At 37.2% G+C, this 21,619-nt stretch overlaps 1 protein-coding gene across 2 annotated transcripts in view; it reads left to right on the top strand.

Moving 5' to 3' along the window:
* Positions 1-5,151: 5,151 nt before the first annotated feature.
* LOC107731726 (storkhead-box protein 2-like) overlaps positions 5,152-21,619 on the top strand; it is a 73,449-nt gene continuing 56,981 nt past the window's right edge. For both annotated transcript variants that reach the window (XM_016542879.1, XM_016542880.1), the window contains exon 1: positions 5,152-5,983. In XM_016542879.1, the coding sequence (XP_016398365.1) occupies positions 5,656-5,983 (328 nt within the window). In that variant the 5' untranslated portion in view covers positions 5,152-5,655. The remainder of the gene's footprint in view (positions 5,984-21,619) is intronic.

Here is a 21,619-nt window from a genome sequence, read left to right as displayed (position 1 = left end):
TATATTAAAATGAATTAATTACAGTAGTATACTGATGAATTAGATTTTTTACAGTAATTTACTGTAAAAAGTACAGTTTGCAACTAAACCAAATACAGTTTGCTACTGTAAATCTTAATTACAGTAACTTACTGGCAACAGTGTTGCCAGTAAGTTACTGTAAAAACCCTTTGAAATGTCAGTGTAGGCTACCTCACATTTAGGTAGGAGAAATACATTTCCTGTACAATACAAACCTGTTGGGTTCCTATAAAGCAAAACAGGTATCAAGAGTTTGATTTTGCTTCCTAGGTGATAAGTCTCTTTGTTCTCATATCCTCTTTTACGACTCACAGACTTGGAAACAAACCAGGCTCTTTTATGCTAATTTAAATGAAAATTATAGTGTTTAGTATTATATAGTAATGGAAATTACATTAGATGCATTACGGTTTACATTAGATGCATTGACAGTTTTAGGGGAAATGTGCTTAACTGTTTTGAAAGAATGTCACAATTAAAAAAAAAAAACTTATCTCTAAAATATCTAAGTTTCTAAGGCATTTATTTATTTATTTGTGGGGTAAATTATGACCTGGACATTTTTTGTGAGATTTGCACACTATAATTTTATTATTTAATAAAACAAAATACATTTTTATATACAGATATACACAGAATGTTTGTTTGATTGTGGATTGAGCTTAGATTTCAGTAATAACTGCCTCCACATATACTGAAACAAAGGGAAACTGTTGTGGAGTCAGCAGGCAAGTTTAACATCCTCCTGCAGGTTAGCAACATGCTCACCGTCTTCAAACTAAAGCATTAAATTACACACCACCTGTGGCTATTATGAAACAGGAGAAGCAAATAGCACAGCAGAGACATGTTTACATGTCTGAGCCTGAGTAAAACAGAACAAAACCCTCAAACTGTCATCCCTACCTCTTCTTGCTGTAATAGATATAATGTGGTAGTAAGGTGATTCTCTCCAGTCTGGATGCTATCATTGCATTGAAAATTTTTTTTTCTTTCCAATTTGCTGCAATAGAGTAATTTGTAATGTTGAGTGGGATGCAACCTCAGCTGTTTTTAATGGAAGTGAAATTTCCATTGTATCAGAGTTTATGTATAGGATTTCCATGGTTGTAATATCATGTAGGTCAAACTGTAGCTAAGCCAGGGGTCACTGTAGCTACGTTTTTTCCGATTCTTCTTCGTGAACGAACAATTCGTTTGAGTCTTCGGATCTTTTCAATGGATCAGTTCACCTAATTATTATTGAACAATTGCAAATAGCAGTTAACTTAATTCACGTGATGTGATACACCTTGTTATTAGCCTGTACCTGTGATTGTTGATCAGTTAGTTGATCTAGAAAAATGGAAAAGGTCCTGTACAATACAAACCTGTTGGGTTCCTATAAAGCAAAACAGGTATCAAGAGTTTGATTTTGCTTCCTAGGTGATAAGTCTCTTTGTTCTCATATCCTCTTTTACGACTCACAGACTTGGAAACAAACCAGGCTCTGTGAGGTTATGGCTACTTGGTTTTTCAGTCACCCAACACTCTTTGGCTTCCATTAAACATATTACCTTACAATGATGTGTACGTGTGTGAGAGTTTGTTTGACAGGAGGAGGAAATGTCTGCCTGAAAATTGTCAGCACAAGAAAGCCCAGATTCCTTACAGTCTGTCTAAATCTGTTAAACCATTGTTATAAGATTCATTGAGCTTTATTGGAATGAAAATAGTTGAACATCACCAGAGAATTGATAATATACATTGAGATTTTGGGGATTTGATTTCTGTTTGGGTGATTGGGGGGGGAATAGTATTTTAAAGAAATTAATAATATTTTAAGCAACTCTTGCCTCCAAATTCTCATTAGCATAATGGAGAAAAAAAACGAATTCACATTATTAAAATATAGAACATATATAAATGCATAATTAATTCTAACTTTTTCAATGGATCAGTTCACCTAATTATTATTGAACAATTGCAAATAGCAGTTAACTTAATTCACGTGATGTGATACACCTTGTTATTAGCCTGTACCTGTGATTGTTGATCAGTTAGTTGATCTAGAAAAATGGAAAAGGTAGTAATTTTCCAGGAATTTATCCGTTATCCATTATCCGTTGTAACCCTGTAACCCGAAAACACAAAATACAATGCGTAATTTAAAATGCAGGTAAAAAAACTGAAAAATCAATACGGAAAATTCCTTCATATAGTAGACTATTTTTACAGACTTTTCTTAGAGTGTAGCATACTAACAAACTACTAATACACTGCATAAAACAGTGTTGTTCAGAATGTGTAGTTTTACTAGTTTAATAAAAAACTTAAATAAAAAAATAGCTAATAAAAAAATAAAACATGTAAATAAAAAAACTTAAATTGTAATTGTTCAAAAATGTGTGTTCAATAATTCAATATTGTATTTAAAAATACAGTTATTTATATTTTTATATTATTCATTAATATTATTTAACGAACAAATCTAAATTAACATATATAAAAAAAAATCTTTGCTGAGATTTCATACAGTGACAATTTCGCATCGTGATTACGTGATGACGTCATCGCGCAATGACATCACAACGTAATTTAGCAACAAATCGACCTTCCTTTAGCTACTTCCCAAGAAAATTAGTTGGCAACACTGAAAACCAGTGGGAATGAGGATGAGCCTGATTGTGCCATGCAAAATAAACTTCAAACGGCCCAGGTACAAATAGCGTCTATTCAACCAGAATGACAACAAGTGAGCAGCGATATATTAGGCTACTTCACAGAAAGTGGAGAATGAAATTTACCCACAAATCAGTGCGCGTCACGCCTTTACGAAGCTGGACGAAAATACGCGGTAAAACTGCTTCGGAGTTTGTTTGACATTCGAGCAGAATGCGACAGTTACAATGCAACGATTATGGGTTAAGTTATGAAGAACATCCGATATTACTCAATGTGTCCAAATAAACTCGTTTTGTCAAGTGATCTGAACTTCGAAATAACCTTGCACAATCACTGTGGAGCGGTTATGGGGCATGTGAATCGGTCGCAGCTAATGATTCGGATCTATCCAGTGCGTTGTGATTGGCCGAATACCTCAAGCGTGAGCCGGAAATGTTACGCCCCTCACCATATTGTGATGCCCTGTCTGGCTAGAGCGACGAGACAAAAACATTCAATCCCATTATAAACGAGGCATTTGTTGCATCCAGTGGGGACATAATTACGGATTATAATGACTTATACTGTCTTTTTAAGTGTTGCGTTACATCGTGCCGCGTAAACATAAAACCATTTCAGCATTTGTGATCGGAGAAAGGACAAACAACAAGTACTACTCTACACTGCTCAAAACTCGCGTTTGAATCATCAGTGGCAAATTCTTTAAATATAAAAAACGTACTTACAGTCTGTGAGTCAGAACAGCCGGCATTGTAGTCTACTCTCCCAGGATCAGGAAACAGTCCTCCATAAAATGCGCTGGACACATCTGAATATTTGGGTTGAACTGTTCTGGAACAGTGTTGTAAATACAACTTAACCACTGATTTCTAGTCATGTCCTCTTTTGGAAGGCCAAACAAAGTAGTTTCACTTTCACAACGAAACACACGGCAAGCTAGAGTGAGCGGAGGCCGTAGGCCTAGAGTGAGCGGTGGCTGGCAGGCTAGAGTGAGCAGAGGCCGGCTTGAGTGAGCGGCGGCGGGCGGGCTTGAGTGAGCAGAGGCGGGCAGCCTTGAGAACGGCGCGGCCGGCGGATTTGACGAAGGAGCATCTGGTGGGCTTGCGGCAACCACATGTGACGACCCCGGGCTGGACTCCGCTTCGTCCACAGTGAAAGCCGATCCGGCGATCCACAGCGCAAAGTTGTAGTATTTCCTCAGAGACCAGCACGGATCAGCTCCAGGCATGACGAAGCAGATATCGTCCTCTTTTGGAAGGTCAAACAAAGTAGTTTCGCTTTCAAAACGAAACACACAGCGCCTTCACAACATGGCGCCGGCGGCAACAATAATACTACAGTGAGAATAAAAGTTATGCCTTCTTTCTTTGCATGAACATTTGGCCGGCGTTATGCAAATCTTCCCAGATAGTGACGTAGACATGTGGGGGCGTGTCAGAACGAGCCGTTTTAGGAGGGTGTGGTTGATACAAAGTATCAATTCTGGTTTCTCACCTGTTCATGTGTCAGCTGATATTTATTCTGTGTGATCCACATTCTGTACATTCCTTACATTCTGAATGCAGTCATTTCCAAAACATTTAAAAGTGGTGAAAAAATATAGAATTATGGATTATGGCAGTCAGAAGAGGGAAAGATGTCAAATTACCAGTTAGTCCCTCAGCAGTATTAGAAGCCCCAAGTGTTTACTAGTATTTTGTAAAAAACAGGAAAATAACAGTTTCTAAAAGGCTTTAAGCTTAGACGAAGTTCAGACAAGATGGACATCGTATCACTAATTACACAGCTTTTCACCACATTAAAGGACATAAAATGTTATTTTAGAAGAAATGGTAGACATGTGGGGGCATGTTAGAACAAGCCGTTTTAGGTAGGCGTGGTTGACTCTTAACTTTTATAAAGAATATCTCTTTGGATTTGAGACGTTAGTCTTTGCAACTTTACAGATCATCTTTATGCACCAAGAGCTTGTAACACTCCAAAGAGAAAGGGAAAATTGAAATCGCATCATATGACCCCTTTAAATGACTTGACAGCAACAGTCGATAACGGCCATCTGAAGGGAGAATGATCAGTGAATAACAACTTATTTTTGGTCCGTTTTTCACACAAAACTATCATATGACTTCAGACAACTTGGAATATGTCACACTTGTCGAGTGGACCACTTGTATGGTGATTTTGTATTCTTTTTAAGGCTTTACTACATCTTCAGTCACCACAGCTTTGAAAAACACGTTATTTAAACGTATTTTGTGTTTCGCTGAACGAAAAAAAGTCCAAACGGGTTTGTAACGATATGAAGGTGAGTAAATGACAGAATCTTAATTTTTGACTAGTATTTTGACCAGAGATTGTGACTGCAGTACCTCTCCATTGCCATTAGAGGGCATCACTATCTGAGCTGCGGGAGCTTCAAGGTAAATAACCTGCTTTACACACCGTGAACCACACAGGCATCGTCACGCACCGGCCTGCAGAGACCCACCGCATCTCGACGAGGAAAAAAATAACACGAGAAATCTCATCTTTGCTTTTGACGCAAACCTATTTTTCATCCAGAGACGTTAAGATAATGTTTTTCTCCGTCCCGCATCCCTGCTGGAAGAGGATGTCATTATTTTCAAGCCGTTGTCTCTGATCAAGGTGAGGAATGGATAATATGCGGCGATTTCAGCGGAGAATAACATGATCACCTGCGCGTTTTACTCTTTAAATGACATTCCGCATCCATCCAAGCCTTTGTTTGGAATAATAATGATCTTATCCTTTCTATATCACAATAATGTTATTTTATTACAATAATTGCATCACCTTATACAGGCAGGTCAAATGAACTAACGCGCAAACGCGCTCTTTGTCTGGTTACGGGCGCGCGCTCAATCAGTCAATCAATCAATCCATCGCCTTATTTGCGCTTCCACGCGCGTGGAATGCGTCGAGTGTAACGAAGCACCTTCGAGAGGATCAATGGAGCCCTTCCTGCAGATCGCGCCGCACTCTCTGGCCATCGTGCTGTCGCGCGTCGTGGCGGAGGACGCGCCCGGGGTGACGGAGAGCGAAGAGCCGCCGCACCATCACACCGGCTACGAGATATTCGCCGACTTCAAATCACTGAACATGAAATATTTCTGGAATAAGATGGTGGCCGATGCCATAGCCGAGACTTTCTTCCTGGGCTGGATAGATGAGCATGTGTTACTGATCCAGGGGAAGGAGGATCACCTGGAGGTGTTGAGGGAGGCTTGGATGAGGAGATCTCTCAAACCACCGCAGGGCTTCGACATCAAATACCTCGGTAAGAATCCTCTGTCTGGTGCATATGATGTTTATACAACGATGAGAGCTTCATTAGTGACCAGTCTTGCTCCTGGAGATCTTCCATCAACAAAGTACCATCGCATTACCATGGTTTTGAACATAGCACGAGGGTAGCACCATTGGTTTTTGGACATGTTCTATGATAATTTCACGCCACTGTTTTGGGCTGTCATGTTGTATTAATATGTTAATCATTCAGTGCCATGGTGTGTATCAAAGTACCCTTGTATTATCATGCTATGTAATTATATTATTTGGGTTTTTGGACAAGCACCATGGCAGTGTCACGGTTTTTTGTATACGTGCCATGGTTATTTTATTTTATTATTATATTTTTTGAAGTACCTCAGAACACCATGCAAGTACAGTGGTATATGAATGTACAATTTTTACCATGGTATATCAAAGTACCCTTGTATCATCATGATGTTTTGGACATGGTATTATGGTAATGTTATGGATTTTGAAAATGAACCATGATAATGCCATGAGTTTTGGATATGTGCCTTGGTAGTTTATAGTTTTATTTGACATACATTGCAGCTCCATGCAAATACTATGGAATATGAATATGACAGTCATTCAGTACCATGGTAAATGTCAAAGTACCATGCTATTATGTACTTTTTGGACATGTACCATGGTAGTGCCATGTTTTTTGGGGGGGAATGTGCCATGATAATTTAATATATGCATTGCTGATTTTTAGAACATCATGTAAATTCCATGGTATATGAATATTTTTGTAGTAAATATGTGTTTCAGTGTTGTAAGTTGTATTTCTAGCTGAGATCTAAACATTTCATGATGGTAGATTTCTAGGAATATAGTTGACCACCTCTGATGTTTATATTTGAAAGTACTTTTGGGTTGGATATTGCACTAATATGCAACCATTGCGCTTTTTAAAAATTAATATTTTATTGTTTTAGAAAACATGATTTGCTTGTGCGTGCTTCTTCTGTGATGGGCAACTTAACAAATTAATATTTTTAAGTGTTGTTTTTTTTTTTTTTTTTAGTCCAAACCCAAAGTCGGCTGCTTTAATGTGCAGTCAATGATTTAAGACCATAATGTCAAGTCCAGGGATCTACAAAAAAAAAAAAAATTCAAATCAACAGTAAGTAACCAAGCAAATATTTAAGAACTGCAGTTCTCTGTAGAAATTATCGATTATGATTCCTCAAAAAAAAAAATCCTCAAAGGGCTTCTTAGTAGACGGGGTGTTACAAAAACATTCGGATGTGCATCGCTGGCTTCCTGTCGTCGTATACTCCCTGCAAATGCAGTGCTTTTCAGGTTTCGGACACAGCCTTTGTCTTCAGCTGTGAGATATTGAGGAATTTGATCACCTGTAACCCGAAACCTTCTTGTGATCATTAAGGCAGAGGATGCATGTGTTTGTTCTTCTCTTAAAGGAACAGGCCTTCCCTTCAGCGCCGAGGTTGTTCTATTGCATGTTGTGAGAATTCTAGTACACATCTAGTCTTAACGGCTATCAGAGTAAAGGTTTTGATTGTCTCTTTGGATATATTCTTAGTTTTGAATTTGTGAATGAAGCTGATAGACACATCCTCATCAAGACCCCGTATGTTCAGCTCCATTATTCAAAATAATTAGTGCAGAAAACTTCTGTCCCATATTCAGCCCCATGGACACACACTGAGGACAGCAGCACTCTTTATCTGTAGCCATTACTGCTGCTGCTGTAGCTCTGTAGATTATGGGACAGATCTGTGTATTGTGGCATGTTCGTAGTAGAGTGGAGGGAAGAGGAAGGTGCCTTGGTCCTTGACAAACAGCAGGTTTTTAAGGAGTGTCGCTGTAGGCGTCAGGGTTTTCTTTCTTCTGTCCTACTCTACTTGCATCTCTCTCTCTGTATCCCTGATCTTCTGCCCCTATTTTTGCAGGAGAAAGAGCTATGCTGTATCCATCTCTTTGTGTTTGACATGTCTTGCGGAACAGCTAAGTTGTAGAGGAAAAACTGTGTATTGATGGACAGAGACATTCTTCGCACATTGACTTCATACAAAATAGATAATTTTAATATTATGTTACAGTGTTTAAGACTAGAAAAAGAGTTCAGAAAGTGATCGGTAATGAGTTTACAGTTTCCATGGCGTGTAAAAGTTCTGATCATCCAAGAGAAGAGAAACATCAAAACAGTGTTTAAAGTGACTATTTTATATTCCATTGTATGGAAATTATTATAACTATAATTACACCTGTGGTTCTCAACCAGGGGCCTGAGCAAACTTTCAAGGGGGCTTCAAGATGAGGAGCTAGACGACGTATGATGACGTGTGACGGCATAGTAGTGGTGTCCCAATTCTTAGGGGAATATTTTCACCCCTACCCCTTGACACTCTGTTTCAAGGGACAAGGGGAAGGGGTATAAAATAGAATTGGGATTGGGCCTTAAAACATGGCAAAACAAGCATTAAATAAACTAAAAATCAATACATTTTTTTATTTGAAGAACCAGTGTTCCCACACAGTCCAGGTAAACCTGGATATATTATTTCTAGACCTAGAAAATTTATTTAAATTCATAAAATCTTTTAACTCCATGAGCACTTTTATAATGAATATACATTTTATGCAAACAAATCATGTGGTCTTTGTATATTGTGGACAGTGGGGGGCCTTGGAGTCAAAAAGGTTTAGAATTACTAAACTAGAAATAATTGCACTTGTAACTTGGCATTGTGTGCTACAAATATTATTGGCTTTCCAAGTTGCTTTTGATAGACACATTTCCTAAATGACCAAACTGTGTGTGCAGAACTCTGTATTTTTAGAATCAACTAGTGATTCTAAAATCAACTAGTCAGTTGCTGAACGATCAGTAGACTGTCTCGAATAATTAGCCTAGTTGTGGGTTCACCTTACCCTGATTGTACTTGTTTCTTAAGGCCAAAGTATACTTGGTTTTTATGCATATGCGAGGGTCAGTGTACAGTGTGCGTGACGGAAATTTTGTCACCAGAATAGTATGCACATACTGTATGCGCACCATCCGATTTTTGTAACTGCGTGTACTTTGTACGCGCAGGTCGCACATGCACATTGGCTTGGTTTTGCACTAATCATTTGTTCCGCAAGCTGGCAAAACTGTCCTGGGCCGTTGTTTCACAGTAGAAAACAAAACTAAAGAGACGGAACAACAACAAAATAGCAGAGACTGCAACAACAACAGATGGCCGCATTGACAAGCGCTTGTGTTATGAGGGTTATGAGATAGCAGCAGCTTTAGTTTCAAAGAGTACAAAGACATTTTTATCGGTCATAACTTATGGAGAAAAATAGAACAGATGCTGGACAAAGATGAAGCTCTCTAGAGAGCATGTGTCGACTGCCTGTGTTCGCGTACACCTCAAATGGAGTATACTTTAGAAAGGCAGTGCGGTCAGCTGTACGCATTCGCTACTGTATGTGTACAAAAATGAAGTATACTCTGGGCTTTAGGGTGTGTTTGCATAGGATATGATCTTGTATGTAATAACAAAACAGCTAGTGGAAGTACAGCAGAACGAGTCGAGAATATAATGGTCTTAAGACACAGTTTAAAGGTTGAATTATTCTTTTTAACTTGGCATCATATTCAAGATACATTTTAGCATGGATGGTGTAAGGCAGGTCAATTCGCAACACAGCAGCCAGAGAGGACATTGAAATGTCTATGGCTGTGGTGCTGTAAAGTCGCAATGAAATGGAAGTAGTGATAGATCTTTTATTCTTTGTTGTGATGTACATCCGAGTCAAACAGATTATCGAAAAAATTGTCATTGAAGTACTATTTTTCCTATAGGGTTAAAACCGAGGTTTTCAACATTTTTTTGGTCCATTATCTATTTTTTTTTACCTTTCTAAAATCATTCATAAAAATCTTATGAACCATCCTGCAAAAAAAAAAAAAGATCGGCTAAAGTTTAAGAAACTTAAAAATGTAAGAAGGGACCTAAATATTAGAATACCACAGAGACTTGGGCTGGTAACCCTCTAGCAACCACCCAGACCTGATCCTCCTAGAAACACCCTGACAACCACTCAGAATAAAAAAATCTGTCTGTTCCTTTGCACTACACTTTGAGTCTGAAGTGTTGAAAACAGGTGGCTGTTAGCTTTCTTTGTTCTCTTGTGAAGTGAAAGCCAGTGTTAAACGATGTGATGACATAAGCTCAGATAATATTAGGTTGTGCAGCACAGTTATGCAGATTATGCACTTTCTAAACGGCAGCTTTTAAATGACAAAACTTTTTTTGGGTAAATTATACCGTGACTCAGGCAAACATGCCTTAACACCATTGATTGAGTCTATGTGTGTGTGTTTGAAGAATGTGTGTAGGAATGAACCATTTCTCATTTGCCCATGGCTGAATGAGGGTTGTGTGGTCTCACCTGTGTGCATTGTTTCCAGTCAGCTCTCTCAGGTGTGTTTGTGTGTGTGTGTGTGTGTGTGTGTGTGTGTCTGTACAGGCTGAATCCGGGGAGGGGAGAGAAGGCCATGCCCTCAACTGACTATACTGCTTGTACATCTCACCCAAGTTTGAGATTTTCATGTGCAGTGATCCAAGACATTTTTATTGCACTGAAATCCTGAGCTCAGTAATTATAAGAGAAACTAGAAACCCACTCAGAACAGTATAAAAGCGGCATTTAGCTCTGTACATTAGGACTGTGCTACAATGCATTGCTTTTAACTCATGACACTTTAGAGCAAACTCATACAGTTTCCTTTCTCAGCCTATATGTTTCAAAATGTAATTAGCTTTCCCCCCATGAATCTACGTGCACACATGCTGATACAGCCTTTCTGTAAATTTTACATTTTGCATTGCTCCTTAAAGTGACTGCGCCTAATTTAGCTGCTGTCAGTGTCTTTAATGTTAATACAAGAGAAAAAAAAGAGAGAAATCACTCACTGCTCTTGACTAAATACCTTTTGTAGCTTTTTGTCGCAATGATTAATCTATATTTATTTTATACAGTGAAGACTATGCAATGTTATTTTACATTTGATTATTGATTTCTGTAGGCTACCTGAACACATACCAACCTAAAGCATCGTTCTTTGTTCTATTTATTTATTATGTGCAATTGCTTGTAATTTGTTCATTTGTCCTTATTTACCATCTGTTCACTTGTCTTTAACAATGTTTGAACTTTATATTTGTTAGGCTAGTAGTTTATGCTGTGGAATTGGAATTGAGAATTGTAAAATGAAACTGATTTGAACTGAAATGTAATGTAAAATTTAGGTATCTTATATACTAATTCATTTGACTACAAAGATAACGTGGGTCAAAAACAATGATAACAAAATATTAGTATTTAGTATTCATTTGTATTTTATTTACTTTTTAATTTATTTTTTATTTTTTTTGCATTTAAGAATTTTTTTTTACATTTATTTGCTTTCTTTTCTTTCTGTTTTTTAACATGATATACTCTATTAGTCTAAAATGTGGACACTATGAAATTTATAAATCAAGTTAATTATTATTTGGATAAAAATTATGAATACATACTTATTATTCAGAATATGTATTCAAAGTCTTTCAAAATAGTCACCCATGCTTTTAAGGTTTAGTTTTTTGAAGAAAGCATAACACAAGTCTTAAGACCCAAAAGTCACGAGAAACATAAACATAACGTTTGACTAGTAGTTTATAAATATTGCAGTTTAAATATAAATGCTGCGAAAATGTCACAGTGCAAATGAATCTTAATGGTCCTAAAATAGGCTTCAATGTCTTTAAATAAAATGTTTCTTTTTTCTTTCTTTTGATTTTAGGATGAAATATGACTCCGACATGTTTTTGACAAGTTTTATGAGATTTACCCCGCAGGCTCAGTGATTTTAGTATCAGTGACGGTCCATTTTGAGGACGGTAGATTCAACTCATTCTCATGTTGCTCTTTTCTGTTTGGTTCATGATGTCATGGCAACTGTTGTTGATTGGCATCTTTTCAGATGTGGTCTAGATGCGGGTTGAAGTAGCTATATCAGTATGGCATCTCGTTGGTGATTTATGGATGACTAACTCCAGTTGGACACATTCCACAGCACCTGGTTTGTCGAGGGTGGATATATTACCACGTTTTCACAAGTAAACAGTCATAAATACATGGAGAGGTGGATGCATTTGGAACGTGTTTGGCAATGCTTGCACTCTTAACTGAGTGTGTTTTTGTTGGTCAGATTGCTTAAAAGATGGCATAATATGAACATAATGATCTAATAACAGAGGTTTTGACGGGCTTGATTTAGGCGAATAACTGTGGATTAGGTTGGTAATCCATAACTGGATTAATACTAGTAAATGGATACATGTTGTTATATAGCTTTAAGCATCCTTATTGGAGAATTGCAAGGTGACTTGACTTGCTAGAGAGGCAGTGCTGGTGTTGTTACTCAAAGGGCCGTCACAAAGCTGAGAAATACCAGAGCAGTGTTGTGGTGTCTGTGGTAGTCCCAGCGGTGAGGTCATCCTCGAATCATCCATTTAAAATGGATCAAAAGCAAGCGAGCCCAGTGAAGTACTGAGATGCATTGTGCACGGCTCCCCCTGCTGGTGCAGTACTGATAAGATTCATCAAGTGCTTTGCACACTAATCTAAATCCACCTCTATGAGTTATTGTATTCTATGTTTAATAAAAAAATAAAAAAATTTTTTTTTAACTATTCTAAATCCGCTTTACTCATGGCAATCTAACACATCCTGTGATTGCATACATTGTAATGCCTGGAGATTTACCTAAGAGGCTTCATGTATGGGTGAAATTATTCCTCTTGCATAAATATAAAAATGTTAATATTTACTACTTTTTAAAATTTTAATTTTCGTCATTTTCGAACTTAAAATCAGCAGGCTTTTATTTTGGCGGGTTGCCGACAAACTAAGTATATGCGCTTCCGGGTTTGGAACTGCCGATCGAAGAACGTCAGTGAATGAAATGTCACAGTTTTGCATTGTGCTTTGGAAAAACGGCAGCGGATAGCCTAGATTGATGCTTTCATTTTGAATAGAAATCTTATTCAGTACAGTTTGTCGATCTAAAATGGTGATTGTGCATTAACAGCTGTCAATCATCTAAACTTAATGTTCAGAACTTGTATTTAAAGTTTTTCAAAATAGTCACCCGTTTAAAATGTAAATAAAATAAATACAATTTACTTTGGCAAATAGGCTATTTATTTTTTTATTGATTGATTGATTGTAGGAAAACACTAGCACAAAATGTTAGTGATGTATTTCAATTCTGTGCTTTTTCTCACTCTAAAACATTCTGTCCTCTTTAATAAAATTACAGAAAATCTGCATGATCAGTTTCAAAAGACTTTTAAAATACTAAGGACATATTTATGTAATAAATCAGTTCTGGCTGACCTCCTGATGTAATGAAAAAATCATAAATATATTCTAGATATCCTTAACATAAGTTGAAACACAATCATATTAATAAGTGTCAGAGTTGAGGAATGACCCTGCTGGTGTAATTCACATGTTGCTGCGTCATGTGGTGTTGGACTGCTTCTCTCCACTAGAGGGCAGAGTCAGATAGCGATTCATAACCCGTTGTTGACCTAACGGGACTCTTAATTGTGCATAGTGTTTGAAAGAAATACATTAGGGGTTAATTATAGTTCTTAGGTTTACTGTTTGAATGGAAATTGTTTATGTTGGGCGATTCTTTCCATACTTTTCATAGTTTAATGCCAAGAATAACACCATTACCAGTAAGCTTTTGCTTTTTTACACTGCTGTCACAATCATGTGGTTGCCTTTTTTTATACCCAAGTTTCAAATTTTTCTTTTTCTATTTTCTTTAATTGTCTCCTTTCTACTTCCATTTGCAAAGACATGCTGTGGTGGTATTACCGTGGCATATATTCATATTCATATTCAATCCACTTTAAAAGTTCAGTAGTTGCAAATGGTTGTCCCATTTTGGACATTTTATGCTCTTCTCAAACAAAACATCCACTCTTTTTGTGCATAATTGCTTTCTATATTCATTGAGTCTGTCTCATTTGATTAATAGTATAGACAATCAATAACAATCCAGTGTGACCCAATTTCAGTAGATGTGATGACAGATGAATCAGCTGTGTGAATGTTTGTTGTAAGGGTGATGTTCATCAGTACATTGGTGTAGTATGAATAGTTTGGTTATTTGAAACTGATTATCAGGCAGATTTGCTGGAGAACATGTGTAGGCAACATCAAAATCTCCAAAGAACAATATGTTTTGGATGAACTTGATTAGAAAATCAAGCGTAGCGTTAGTTCTGGCAGGTCACGTTAGTCAAGCTCGCATCAGATGACTCTCAGCTCTATGTTGGTTCTGTTCTGTTTACCCTGGGGGGTTATCGCTGCTCTATTTTCTTTATAGAGAGATTTTCTTTATGGAGTTCTTGCCCAGAACAGAACCATACCGCCAATCCAAACTGTATGCTAATTGTCAATCATCTTTGACGATAGTGGTCCTGACAGAAATGGCACTGAAAACATTCATAAAGACGGACTGACAGGCCTGTTGACAATATTTTTCGTTTTATTGGAGTCTTTACAAACACACTTCGTTCCAGTCAAAGAATTAAAGCAAAGTTTAATACATTTGCAAACTTCAAAGATGCAGGAATGCAGGGAACATGATATTTATAAGTCATCGTGTGATGTCAGACCATGTATGACATAAATTATTAAAGACTAATGCGTTACATGTTGATGGTTTGGTCTCTACACTTCAACTGCTTTGGATGTGCAGGGGCAGATTAAGGTGCCCCCCCCTTAATCATTATGCTTTACTGGAGAAATGTATTTAGTGCCACACGCAAATAGTAAGGTGAACTGACACACACACACACACACACACACACACATTGAGACTACAATGTTTTTTCTACGTTCCCAGTGTCCCCACAGGATTTTGTGAGACTATGGTGGGTGCACATTGGTTCCTCTAGTCTAGGGGGTTCCAGGCGTAAGAACATTTTGTTCAATTTAATTTTAAATACATAAATCTGGTTCATTTTGAGAGCAGAAAAAATTGTTCATTTTAAATTTAAATGCATAAATCTGGTGCATTTTGTGCTCTAGTAGTAATTTATTTATTGGTTGCATAGATGTGAATGTGAAGGTAGGGCACAATTTTCACTATATAAATTCTTATAAAAGCTACAAATGCTATTCTGTCAAGAGCAGGGAGTGATTTTCTCCTCGTCTTTTGTTGTTTAATTATCATTATTACACCGACACTTAACTCAAGAGACGAGACGAGACATGAGATTGGGTTCACGAGAACGAGATGAGGCAAGATTTTTACACATTATTTAAAACAAATTCTCAATGACCAAATACATGACTGGAAAAATAGTATGCAGGTGCATTTTGAATTGTTTTAACTAATTATCTTGTAATAAATGTAATTTCAGTTTTACTTTCTGAGTATGAATTATCATATGCAGTAAAAGACGACAACTCTCAAGCACTGTAAAAGGTTTTGCCCCGAACTCAACTGACTGGTTTCTCTCCTGTATGATTTCATGTGAGTCTCTTCAGACCTTAGAATTGTACATGAATTATGAGCTTCTAGAACGTTTGACCTCCTAACTGAACTCCTTTTCACAAATTGAACAGAAATAAAAAAAACAGTATAAATAACAAAAAATAAACAACCCAGTTATTTCTTAGTCTTATTAAGTGCAAACAATAAGTGCAGCCATAATCAAAGTAGGCTCCTCTCTCAATATTCAAAGTGCAAATGGAGAACAAATTTTCCAAGCATGATACAGAGCAATAGACAGCTATACAACCTATTATAGCCTACATACTAATAACAGCCTAGATATTGTATGTAGCCTAATTTGCGCGCATCAGGGAGTCGCTCTCAAAATGCGGGGTATTAAAATCGCTTGAATGTGCGCGTGCGTTTTACTTTCGGTTTCGATTTAACGATCACGCGAACTCTCGGCAGTGCAGTGCGTGCATTCTACAATACAAGACATTAATTTTGTCAGATGCTCTGCAATGAATCCTCCTTTAATGTTTCTTATGGGTCAATGAGGGTCTTTTTTTGTTCGCGCTGAAGTAAATTAAAAATAATTACCGGTTGTTATTGAGGGATAACATACCTCGGAATGTCGCGACTGACCAATCAGAATCAAGTATTCCACAGAGCCATGTAATAATGTAAAATAATGCCTAGAATGAATTCCCTTAAATGGACCAATTAAACTGATGCACATTAATGTAACAATTTTTTGGAGGCAATAAAGTTTTGTAAAGCTAGTCTAATCTAAGAGTCTTTAGGGGAAAAAATATTTAAAATATTGTAGTATGATGCAGCTTAATTTGATCTCACCAGCAAAATAATTGCTAATATGAATATTTTATATATGGCCTAGTCCTTCAACACACATGCCTTTCATTGCAGCGTGGCACCAGTGGGTTCCATTGAGTTCTTATGTCATCTGGAAGACATCCTGTGAGTGCTATGGCAACTGCGGAACAGGGGACACTGGCCAAATGATTCCGGAACTCAATCCCAGGTCTTCTCTCACAGAAGAAAAACAAAGCTTTAAATTCTTGGCTCAGATTTCTTTGTTTTCTTTTGCCTTGTGACCTGGAGTTATGAATGGGCTGCTCAGACAGGCCAGATGACATTCACTCACACATTGGCTTTCACTCACTTTGAATGTCCTCACTGCTCCATGTCTTACTTTCCTAGAAGTTCAGGGTGGTCTCCAAATTTGGAGGTTTAGATGCTCTCTTGACCAGAAAAGGGGCTCAGCATAGCATTTAGTGCTGTAACTATAGGTAGATTTGTATATTTGCTGAAAAAAATGGTGCTCCCCAATGCAAAAGTCTGTGTTTGCTTAAATGTTTTGGGTGGTTGCCAGGGCATTGCTATGCAGTTTATAGGGTGATATGGGTGGTTGCTAAGGTGTTGCTAAGTAGTTTCTCACTGGTCTTTAGATATAGCTGTTATCTGCAATGTGAAAATAATTAGCCTTCCTTTTTCAATTAAGTTAGAATCATATTTTATAATATTTCAGTCTTTGAAATGGCACATTTCAAACACTACTTGTTTCTTTAGTCTGTGTCTTGGGCATTCAAATGTCTGGATACAGCATTTAGCAGTTTCCAAGAAAATATCCGCCATGCCTCATAAAATTCATAGACTAACATAATTCAGCCGGTTAGACGGCACTCAAACGTTGCAAGTACTGAATCACTTTTCCAGTGAGTGAGAACAAAATCATCAGGTTTTCATCGTTCCAGCACTTTTGTGCCTGAATAAGGTGCATCCTGTCTTTTGATAATGATGATTATATAGTAATGACTATCACAACAATGATAGAATCTGTAGCCTGATTTGTGCCTTCATTAAATAAAATAATGTATATGAAAAGCTTTCCAGCTTGTTGGAACATACCCTAGGCACACACAACGTGTTTGTGTGTGTGTGTGTGTGAGAGACAGAGAGGGAGAGAGAAAGATGTCTTGTTATTCTAGCTGATTAAAGCATTGATTGCAACTATTTTTAAATGTTCAGGTTTCCAGTTTGCTGCAGGGTGTTGGCAAATCTCTCGTCATCCATCACCTGGATAAGAAACAATGCAATAAATTAGTAGCCCACTCAAAATAATGCAAATTTTGTTATTTTTTCACCTTCTGTTTGTTCAAACTCTAAATTATTGTCTTTTTTCTCTGAAACCCAAAAGGAGATGTTAGGCAGCATGTCTGAGCCGCTCTTGCCTATAGACCTTTTTCTGAACGCGGAAGTCTCTCCCGACTGGAACGGTGCTTTACATTTCCGGTCTCTGGTTTCTAGTCACATTTACATATTTTCCAAGCCGACAATATCACGTGAAACCTATGAAAATGGTTTTAAAATGCATGTGGCGCCTAGGCCTGTCACGATAACAACTTTTTGTTGTGCGATATATTGTCCCAACAGCTCCTGATCGGGGCGAAGTTCACGGGATTTTGTCCACAGAACGATAAAAGCACACGTTTTAACGTATTATTTCACACTCAGTACTTTAACTTAAGCGCTGCAAGCCATGCATACAGCGCCGGACATGACAGGTTTTCTGGTACGCAAAACAAGTACTTTAAAGGAATTCCTTAGCTTATTGCCGTTACTATGGCAGCCAACAACAACACAGCTTAACCCTCCGCATGTATTTATATTTAGTTATACTGAAAAAGTTTATATTCAGTCTATCTTTTTTTACCCCGTTTTAACATGGATTTCTATGGAGACCGGAACACGAGAGCACCCAAACGGAAGTTAGAATCGATCATGGCGCCGCTCATCGGTTACTCAGGAAAAAGGTCTATAAAGAGAGCAACAATGATCTATCTTGAAAAAAGCACGAAAAGTAGTCCATACGACTTGTGAGCTATATTCCAGTTCTAATATCAAAATTTATATTTTTACATACAAACATACACTACTGTTAAAAATGTTTTGGGTTGGTAATTTTTTTTTTTCAAAGAAATTAATACTTTAATTTAGCTAGGATGCAGTAAATTAATAAAAAATGACAGTAAAGACATTTATAATGTTTCAGAAGATTTCTATTCATCAAAGAATCCTGAAAAACATATCATGGTTTCCACAAAATATTATGCAGCACAACTGTTTTCAACATAATAATAAATTATTCTTGAGCAGCAAATCAGCATATTAGAATGATTTCTGAAGGATCATGTGATACTGAAGTCTGGGGTAATGATGCTGAAAATTCATCATCACAGGAATAAATTAAATTTTTAAATTATTTTAACTTTTAATAATATTTCACAATATTACTGTTTTGGTGATCAAATAAATGCATCTTTGGTGAGGTAGTAGTGCAAGATAATCTCTCAAATTTAATTTGCGGCCATGTATATTCAGACCTGCAGCAATGTGATCAAGAACAAATTCTGTGACTTCTGAGCTCTGCATAACATCTTTTTTTAGTGTTTCTTTGAAGAAAAAAATAATACATGGTCAAAACAACACGAGGGTGAGTAAATGATGACAAAATGTTCATTTTAGGGTGAACTATTCCTTTAATTCCTGAAATACTCTGTCAAGACTAACACGCAATGAAGATATGTATGCCTCTGCCATTGCTTAGTGAAGCCCATTTTAGGCGATATAAAACAATTTCTCACTTTTTAAGTGTTTGCACATGTCTAAACTGTATTTTTATGAAACTGAGCGGTGTTGTTTTAAATCGGAGCCTAAAAATGCTTTATTTTCTTTAATTTTATTCTATTCTGCCATGATAGTGTGTTTCCAAACTATACACAGCTGAGCTGAAATCGCCCTATTCCAGAAAGTCTGCCGTGAGTTACAACAAAGCAGGGACTCCTAAATCAACCCTGGATGCGAGTGTGGCCCTGAACCCCAGGAATAAATTACTCAAATATTATATTGCTCAAATCATGATGAAGTTTCCTCTCCGGGCTACGAGCCAATGCCCATGTGCTTCACCACTGTGGAAACCGAGAATTGAATGAAAGCAGTGGAGATTTCAAAGTATCATACCTCAGTGACCATATCTCGGACGATTCTGACTGTTGATGAACAATTCGATAGAAAGGCAGGAGTCTCGTTTAAGTTTTTTGGACACTGCTCAAATTGGCCTCACCAAACGGCCTCACTATATATATATATACATACATATATATATATATATATATATAGAAAGAGAGAGAGAGATTTTTTTGATGCATGTAGTCTCTGAAATGTATTTATTTTGAAAAAAAAAATTCATTTTTGGGCGAACCATCTGTTTAAGCATCTAACATTTATTTCTCATGCAACCCTTCATGTGTTAGCAGTAAAATCCTTAATTCTGACCTAATTTCTGTTTTATTTTTTATTTTTTTCCATACAATGGACATCAATGGCTCCAAAGTTATTTGGTTCCCAACATTCTTCAAAATATCTAGTTTTGTGTTTCATTAAGGAAAGTAGGTCATACAGGTTTATAACCACATGAGGGTGAGTAGATGATGACAGAATTGTAATTTTTTTTGGGCGGAGTATCCCTTTAAATCTTGTAGCCTAATATACGGGCTTATTATAGGCCTAAAATGCAAAAATGCAGCTGTAGCCCAGGAGACAACAACAAACAAACCTGAGTGCTTGCATCTGTCAAAAAGTTTGTTTACGTGCATCTACACCAGACACGAGTGAAACTAGATCGCTCCCATTACAATCAACAGAGCCGTCCAAACTGGAAGCGGCTGTTCAGCTGCCGGTCGCCTTGTTTCTATTTTTGACGTAGTAGCTACTTTATTTCACTTGTCTGTCAGAAATTTTTGAGTGTTATATAAATGTAATTTCAATTTGAAACCGCTGATTTTAACTGTAAAGGAAGTTTTATTGCATATGCTAACTGTAATGACAACAATGATAAAACTGAACAGGATTATTTTCTTGTATAACAGTAACACGTAAGCAATGTCTTTATGCAAAATGTAACTTCTCATTTTTATCTTTTGGGCTTAACAAACCTGTCAGGCAGCGTCATTTCTCTCTGTTAGAGCCATGTTTTTGTAATAGACCAGCCTGTTGAAAGATGTAGAACAGAATTACAGATAGAGTTCGTGGTTTAAGAAAGTGAGGGAGATAAAAGTTTCCTCAGAAGACCAGAACTCAGGGATGGCCAAACAAATGTCAGAATGCTAAGATGTACTGTATGTGACTTGTCAAGGTCCTCCGAAGCTTCTTCTGCCTGCAAAATGGAAACATTGATGTCCTAATCTGTGCAGCTTGACTTAATATAGGGCATGTATCATGAAAATTAGATTAAAGAGTTTGGGGTGTTTGTTGAGTGTGTGTGTATGGGTGAAAGGAAAAACATCAAGGGTCAATGCAAGGGCCATGTAGAAACAGAATACGTAAGTCTTAAAGGCATAGTAACAAAAATGTTTTTATAGAAAGACTGACATTTTATCAGTAACTTCAAAGAAATAAAAATGGTTTTAATTTGGTCAAACCATTTTAAACCTGCTAACACAATCACAGACCTCTAATGTACTTTGAGCGCCATGCCATTTGAAACCAGCTCTAGTTCTTTGCTCTTTAGTCTGAACAATATGATCACATTATTTCACATCCAGAACTTTTAAACACATCAGTCTGCTATCCCTAGAGAACCGCAGAGCTGTCTAGAAGTGTGAGGACGTTGAGCTCAGGTACTTAATGAATGTTGAAGTTCCTCCTGTCCTGTATGGTTTAGGTTTGGACGGAGGCCATTGAGTTGCGGTTTGGCAGAGGTCATTCTGCACTGGCTATTTATTTCATGGAGGGCTATAATTGCTCATTTTTACTGAAATTAGGCTGCAGCAGGAGGAGTCCAAAGGCATGGCCTCATTGGCAGCAGCTTGGCATTGGCGCTTTCCTCTCAGGGCATTCACATGGAGAGCATTTCTCATTGACAGTCTGCATGCAACATCCACACGTATTGCATATTGTCAAATTCTTAAAGGGGTCACTGCATTTTTTAAAAATTATTTTATAATGTTCTCTGAGGTTCACTTATAATGTTAGTGTGATTTTTACATCAATTTAGAATCATAATCTATCCTGTTT

This window comes from Sinocyclocheilus rhinocerous, unplaced genomic scaffold (assembly GCF_001515625.1).
Source record: "Sinocyclocheilus rhinocerous isolate Xijiao unplaced genomic scaffold, SAMN03320098_v1.1 scaffold3446, whole genome shotgun sequence".
In the NCBI taxonomy this organism is placed as follows: domain Eukaryota; kingdom Metazoa; phylum Chordata; class Actinopteri; order Cypriniformes; family Cyprinidae; genus Sinocyclocheilus; species Sinocyclocheilus rhinocerous.
This window is presented reverse-complemented; position numbering and strand designations above follow the sequence as displayed.